General features: G+C 37.5%; 1 protein-coding gene across 1 annotated transcript in view; it reads left to right on the top strand.

Moving 5' to 3' along the window:
* Positions 1-1,092: 1,092 nt before the first annotated feature.
* Positions 1,093-7,775, top strand: part of colec12 (collectin sub-family member 12) — a 33,271-nt gene continuing 26,588 nt past the window's right edge. The window contains exons 1-2 of the mRNA XM_005742491.1: positions 1,093-1,522; positions 4,732-4,782. Of these exons, the coding sequence (XP_005742548.1) occupies positions 1,516-1,522; positions 4,732-4,782 (58 nt within the window). The 5' untranslated portion in view covers positions 1,093-1,515. The remainder of the gene's footprint in view (positions 1,523-4,731; positions 4,783-7,775) is intronic.

Here is a 7,775-nt window from a genome sequence, read left to right as displayed (position 1 = left end):
TGCAGCATTTTGGATTAACTGAAGGCTTTTCTGGGAGTTTTTTGGACATCCTGATAATAATGAATTACACAAATAGTGCTGGGTGTGTGTGTCATGTTTAATATTGTGGCACTGATCAAAGTCTGAAGTCCTGGGTTGAAGACATAAGCAGAGAACTGAATTATAATGAATGGAACTGTTAAAAACTGTTAAAAACTGTGCCACTCCTGTCAGCTAAGAACAGAAAACGGAGGCTACAATTCACACTAGGAACTCATAAGGATCCTTGCAAAACAGGTAAAAGCCATTGATAAATTCTCTTGATTACAGCCTGTTTACAAAGAGGAGCAGGGATATTAGACATGAAAACAGATACAAACATTGGAAGTGACTTTTTGGCATGACACCTGCATTAGCAGCATGCACCTAATCAAATGTGTGTGACTGTATTTATTCATCTGATAACCCCTTTATTCAATATTTGCATCTTTTTCCATTTTATTGAGCAGTTATTTATACAGACCAAAAGAGAATGAAAAGAAGTGTGGAGCACTATTGTACTCAGATCCTCAAATGAATACCAGAGCTCCTCATGTATTCTGGACGCGCTAACACCTCGTGATAATTAGCTCCCCAAGCGACCAAAAGAGGAAAAAAAATCTTCTCCAATTTCTTCACATTTTTAACTGCGCATATTTAAACAACTGGAGTTCCTCTTAAAAAAGTAATAATAATAAGAATGATGACGTAAAAATAAAACTATAATATGGAAAATCTGAAAATAAAATAGAAGTCTTCTACCTTTTATTTTATTTATTTATGTATTTAGTTAGTTAGTTTGCCATGAGACAAACATTTCAGTCCACTCTGAGTTCTTCTTCGGTTTTGTGTTTTCGGACATAAAAACTGAACCAATAACGGGGAACACAACATTTGGAATCACTTTAATTCAGAATCATTCTCCCATATTAAGACTGGGGAAATCAAAATGAACCGCACAATGGCAGCTGTGCGCTGTGTGTGTATGTGCAAACACCCTCTGCAGACGGTGCGCACAGATGTGAGGAACACGTGGTTTCTCCAAGCAGCCACTTCCTCTCACGTATGGATTCCTTCACTTTGGAGTTTCTCCTGTTACTCTTGCGGGTGTGACTGGAGCGCTCATGACTCGGATACACCCTCAAACTCAGCATCCCTTCCAACAACCACAAACCTATTTTACATTTTTCCTCCCTGCTTTTTTAGAACTTCTTCTTCCATTTCTTATTTTTAGCAAAGTGCGTCCTTTTTATGCAGCACTAAAGTTACCTGCGCTGAAGGAGGTCTAGCTTAAAGAGCTGCGGATGGAGCTTTGAAATCTTATTATTGTTATTATTATTCTTTTTAATAACCTACCAACACGCTAAGGAAACCGGGAAAGCCCACGGATTCAAGGTGCCTTGGCGCATAACGGGAGGTTTCGGGCAAATGCCACTGCGATGCTGTGGATGTGACTTCAAACAGCAGCTTCACAACGGTAGAGTCCTGTAAACCACAATGAAAGGTAAGCTCAGTCTGGGGACAAAAGTTTTAAAATGATGGAAAATATCTAAATAGCAAACTTCGGTCTAGTTTCTGTTTACCCCACATTCCTCTCGCGCTTTTTTGTCACACTTTTTTGCGCGCGCGCTCTCTCTCTCTCAGTCTGGGGCATGAGGAATGCGTAGGCTACAACTGGCGTCTAACATCTGGAATCAATTAAGGCACTCTGTTTGGGATTGTTTTGCATCTGTCCACTGCTGCACATCAAACACTAACCCGTGTTAGGAGAACTTTTCAAAACTTAGGAAAAAAATGAATCATGGTGCAGTGTGTGACTGCCTCGGGAGGGAGAACGTGTTGTTTTAAATCAAGGTTTAGATAAAGATTTCCCAGATGCGATTCTCATGTATTGCCCTGGTGTTTTGAACTAAATTAAGCTCCTCCATGTCAGTCTCTGAGGTCCAAGCTTTATAGGTCAGTAAGCTGTTTCCCTCTTACAAATAACAAACACTGGTTACTGCCATCTTGTGGTCTCTCTTAGAGAGCTTCACATTTTGACCACATTTTTGATCATCTCTGGGATTTCACATTATTTCCGCCCAGCAGAATGACAGACATTGCCCTTATACTTTCAATTTCTGATATTCCTGATTTTAGAAAAACAAATATAATAATAATAATAATAACAATAATAATAATAATAATAATGAAAGGGAATGATTTATGGCCTGACCATCAAATTAAAGAATTCAGAAATTATGGCACTGCATAACCTCAATGCAAAAACAAAAAACCCCCGGAAATCATATAAAATCCATTAAGGCAGGTAAATACTTGCTAGGATCAGACTCTACAGAGTCCATACTCTGTAGAAATAGAGGAAGTGCATTCTGCAATCTGGGCGCAACAGCTTGGAAGGCTCCTCTCGAGTTCTGAAACGGGTGTGGGGGACCACTAGAAGGTTTTGATTCTTGGCCCTTTCTTGTTTAGACAAGTAAACAGACGATTACAGTAGTCCAGTCTTGTAGAAAGAAAAGCATGAATTATCATCTCAGGTTCACTTGTTGACTCAATTAATCTAAGTTTTGAGATGTTTCTCAAATCACAAAAACAGGTTCTTACTATCCATTTTAAGTGTCACTCCAAGGAAAAAGCTTGACCAAGAATAAAACCTAAATTTGGAGACCTTGGAGAGTTTGTGACCTTCAGAAGGCTTAAATGAGCAGTATAGCAGAATATCACCAGCAAAAGATGATAAGAAACATCAAGAAACTGCTGTGTTATCTGGCCTAAAGGAAGAATGTACATCAAAAACAGAATAGGCCCCAGCACAGAGCCTTAAGGAACTCCACTCTACTGAATCCTACTGCTTATTTTTATATAGATATAGAGACATGGAAGTATATATTTTTTTCTAATCTTACAGATACTGCACATTGCTAATACAAGCAGAGATTTTAACAGTATAAATATCAGTATTTTTACACTGTTTATCTGTATGTATTGTTACTGCTTTCATTTAAAATTTGAATATAAATGTGAAGGGACGTCTTAATACAGAAGATAATTAAAGGCAAATAGATACTTATAGAAGGCAAACACAAAGAGGCACTGGACTGCTGTAGGATTCAAGTTTTAAAATACTGATGTTGATGGGGCCAATATATTGGGCGATATTAGCTGTTTTTCAATATACTGGTATCCGCATTTAAAGAAGAGATCGAAGAAACACCCTTCAATTGTGTTATGATTGTTAATGCAACTTCTCTGTTGTCACCACTTTTGGAATGCTAGCTGATCCAAGCAAAGTCAGGCGGTGCAGAAACAAGTAATCCACCACTTGCTGTGACAATAAAGCACATTATTTTTCTTTGTATTATCTTAGTAAGGACTCATAAATATCTATATATAACAAATGTTATTGAAATCTGGCAATGTTTCATCTGTCTGGTAGAAAAAAAATATCAGCCAACATATATGTCAGAGTTTTAAATCAGTAAATATCAGTAACGGTGTGAAAAATCTTATATTATTATTATTATTATTATCATTGTTACATATTTTAAACTTTCTTTTCCATGCAGGACTTTGTTTATATCAGAGAGACAGATGGCCTAACCTTCCAAAATGGACAAATTGTGTCCTCTCAGTATTATGTAACTATTAGTCTCACTAGTATCCGCTTCTGGAATGTTAAACAATCTTTCTTAAGTATCCTGGCCCCATGCAGCAGTACGCATCGCCAAATCCAAATAACACTCACTTTGACTTGCGCTTTTTTCAGGTCAGCCCTGCGGGTAAAATTCCATTTCCCAAAAATGACTTTTCAGCAGCTCCAGACTTACACTGATACAACTATTGTAATGGGATGTTTTCATGTTACTTGGAAACATAAACAGGAAAGAGGTTGTTGGGGGGTGTAGGGATAGGGAAACACAAATTGTAAGATTGGTTTAGTATGTTTTACAACACTTTAGATTGTTCTGGTCACCTCTTAGCTCCATCTGCTCTCTGTCCATGGGGTCTGCTAAAAGGTCAGAGTCATTTATTTCAGTACTAGACCTTGGAAAGAGGCAGCTTCCCATCACACATTTCTTACTTCTCCTGTTTCCAGCTGAAGAAGCACTGATAGAAAAGAGTCACTGCTCTAGTCTTCAGACATTTATTGCCCCTTTTAAGGTTATATAGATGAAAAAAGGGGGTTTTGTCATAAGATTATTGGGACATGTTTTGTTTCTTTATTTTCATGGGTTAGAGTTGTTCCCACAGACATGGGAGAATAATCCCACACAGTGGTTTTGGGGTTCAATCCTGTCAAGGTTGGACATGTTGATAGTCTGATTTAGACGATCTCAGTTGGACAAATTTTGGACATGTTTTTAAAATGTTTAGGGCAGATTCAGTGGGCAACAAATATACATTTCCTATATGATTTTCTTACAGTACTCATTGAGAGAGACATGGTTTTAAATATCCTCTAAGAAGGAATATTTTGATTTAAATTGACTGGAGAAGTCTGTTCTTTATTAAACTGTAATTTGTGTAGAAAACAAAAGCTAATCTTAGGGTTTCAGTAATGTTTCAATCTCTTCATCAACAGGCACAGTTTACAGTATATTCAAGCTCACATCTCTTTATTTCTGTCTGACTGAATTTAACATTCTATTGGTTTTTGGTTTCTTTTTGTTTACTTTCCATTAAATTTTATCCCTTTTGCTGTTCTCCTTCCAGACGACTTTGCTGATGAGGAGGAGGTGCAGTCCTTTGGTTATAAAAGGTTTGGTAAGTATAAAGTGACTTCTGGAACCATCTGCTGTGACCACCTTAACTGGTTCATATTTCTTATGACACATCAGTGATTTTGCACACTTTTTTGTGTGTGTCTTGGCTGTAGCCCATCTGCAATAATCCTTGAGGTTAAATGCAGACTGCAACTCATTTCCGAGAAAGGTACTTATTTTTGGCTGTAGCTTTCATTTTTATTTTATTTCTTTGTTATAACAGAAAAGGATTACAGTGGAACGAGAAACCACAATATCCTGGGTGTTCCTGACTAGCTGATAACTTTGCAGTTTTATCAGCACATGTGTACTTCTGTTAAACCCTGAGCTATATAAAACATAAAAACTGCCTCCCACTGGATCTGTTCTTGGTATGTATTTGGGTCTTATGCAGACAGGTTTGTTGACTTACCCACTCATCAGGTAATATATATATATATATACCTCAAAACAGATGTTGTTAACATCCTAGATGTATGGCTATATTGATATCAGCCATTGGCTTGTGACATATGCAGAATCTGTAGGCAACAGGAAAGATTTCTGATATGTAAAGTGGATCTGAGAGTCCACAAACACTACATAAGATTTTCTTTTACAGAGGAGGTACCCATTGTTGGATGAAAAATGTACATTTCAGACATTTCTGTACTGGCTTTACTTTTCAGACACCATGTGTGGTGCTTAAATGGAATGCAGCTTCCTGCAATTCCCATAAATGCCCAATAAAAACAGATCAAATTTTATCCCTTTAATATTTGAGTGTTACAGAGTCCTTAGTGTTTATGCAGCCTAAATGCAGTGGGTGAAATACCTACCTTAAATAAGTTAAAGTCAGTTTAAATTTTATGTGTAGAGATCCAATTTGCAGCAACAGTCTTCTAATTTTAGGTAAAGAACCTACAATTAGAGAGAAACAACTCTACAAGCAAGCATTTAGTGACAGTGGGAAGAAAGAACTCCCTTTTAACAGGAAGAGACCTACAGCACAGCTAGACTTCTGTGTGGGGGAAGCTGTCTAACATGACAGTTTGGAAGGAGAAGAGAAAAAGGACAGCATAGGGAGAACTTTTGGAGAAAGAAGACAAGTCAGTGACACACAATATTAGCTTGTAATTGCATTATTGGTGAAAATAGGTGAGTGAAGAGGAAGAGCTCAGTTAATTATAGGAAGTCCCCCAGCAGCCTGAGCCTATAACAGCATAGTTAGGTGATGGTTCGGGATCACCTGATCCAGCCTCGACTATAAGTTTAATCAAAAAGGAAAGGCTTAAGTCCAGTCTTAAAACTAGAGAGGGTGTCTTTGTCCTGAATCCAAACTGAGAGCTTGTTCGATGGGGGAAGGGCCCTTAAAGCTGAAGGCTCTGCCTCCTGTTCTTCTCTTGGAAGCTCTAAGAACCACATGTAAGCCTGCAGTCTGAGAATGAAGTGATGTATTGGGAGAATATGAGGTCTCTAAGATATGATGAAGCTTGATTATTCAGGACTTTTTATATGGAAAGAATCATTTTAAATTTAGTTCTGGTTTTAATCAGGAAGAGAAGCTAATGTAGGAGAAATATGTTCTCTCTTCCTGGTTCCTGTTTGTACTCTTGTTGCAGCATTTTGGATAACAATGTATCTCATGTACAAGATGTTCCAAATGTTGTTTATTTTTACAAGTAGCTTTTGTTTATTTTCTAGGCTGTCTATTACTGTATGTGCGTTAAACATGAATGCATGTGCTGATCCAACTCTTCTTACAAGAATAGGGCAGTTTGCATTTCTTTGCTTCCAAACCAAACATCGTTGTTGCTATGAATGTGTTTTTGTGTCATTCAGACAATATTTATGTTGCCTATTATTTATTCTGACCATCTGCACTTTTTACTGAGCTGTTTGACCTCTGGTTTCTAAACAGATCACATAAGTGATAAGGGAAGTTGTATACCTAAATTGTATTTTTTCAAGTAGTTGCTGGACTTGAAACCTATCAAAACTGCTCTTTGGCATAGATTCTGTACAAGAAACACAATCCCTCCCTCCCCAGCAATATTAGTTTTTGATTGGCAGGGAGAAATTTGTTTCATGTTGCTCTCAGACCTTCAAAACATATTCACTCGGCACGTCATTTCTATATTTTTCATACTAAAACTAGTCATTTAGGTCCTCAGTCTTATAGGGAAGCATCAGCATTTCTTGTTTGTCCACTTAAGATGTAGTTTGATGTTTCGATATAAACAGTCACATACTATGAGCAGATTGATATTGTGCTCACGTCTTTGCATAAAACCGGGAGCTAGAAGCCATGAAGACGGGAAGCTTAGAAAAACATGTAGCCTGCATAGTTTATACATCCACCCTGCATTTCAGGGATTTTCTCCAACAAAAAATGTTAAACTGTACCTTTAACTTGTCTCCTACACTTATACATTAGCAAAAAATGGTATGTTGCCCTGCGTCTCCTATGTCTTCTTTTAATGACAGGAAAGATGGTGTTGACTCATTCTGACATTTACTTTTCACAAGTGGTCTGTTTTCCCACTAAGAGTACGTCCAAACCTGAGAAGTTGCTGAGCTGCTTCCTGTGTCCATACTGGAGGTTTATTCATTGCCGGCCCGTACTCCAAAAAAGAAAATGAGACAGAGGTGGAGTGTGGGTTTCAGGTCTGGCCTGTGCTGTGTCAGCAAAATGCCAAAGGAGAGAGAGGGAAGAGGGAAGTGGAAAAATCTATTTTTTTATTTTATTTTAAAATGCTTCCTTTATCTTAGCATCACTCAGTGCCCAGTGGTTGTTTTTGCAGTTTGTAATCTGCATTTATTTTTGACTAATTCCACAGGGAAACATTTTTCCATTGTTTTGTTTTTGGGTTATTGGTTTTTTTGTTTTTTGTTTCTTTTTTTTTCTTTTTTCTTTTTGGAGCTGATGAGTCACGTTCTTTGCTTGACTTATTTTTGGGAACAAGTGGTTTTAATTTATGCAGAGTTTATTACAAGAAAAGAATGCTTTCTAAA

This window comes from Pundamilia nyererei, unplaced genomic scaffold (assembly GCF_000239375.1).
Source record: "Pundamilia nyererei isolate P.nyererei 1_Seehausen unplaced genomic scaffold, PunNye1.0 scaffold00121, whole genome shotgun sequence".
Taxonomy (NCBI): Eukaryota; Metazoa; Chordata; class Actinopteri; order Cichliformes; family Cichlidae; genus Pundamilia; species Pundamilia nyererei.
Note: the sequence above shows the minus strand (reverse complement) of the source record. Positions and strands in the feature narration are given on the sequence as shown.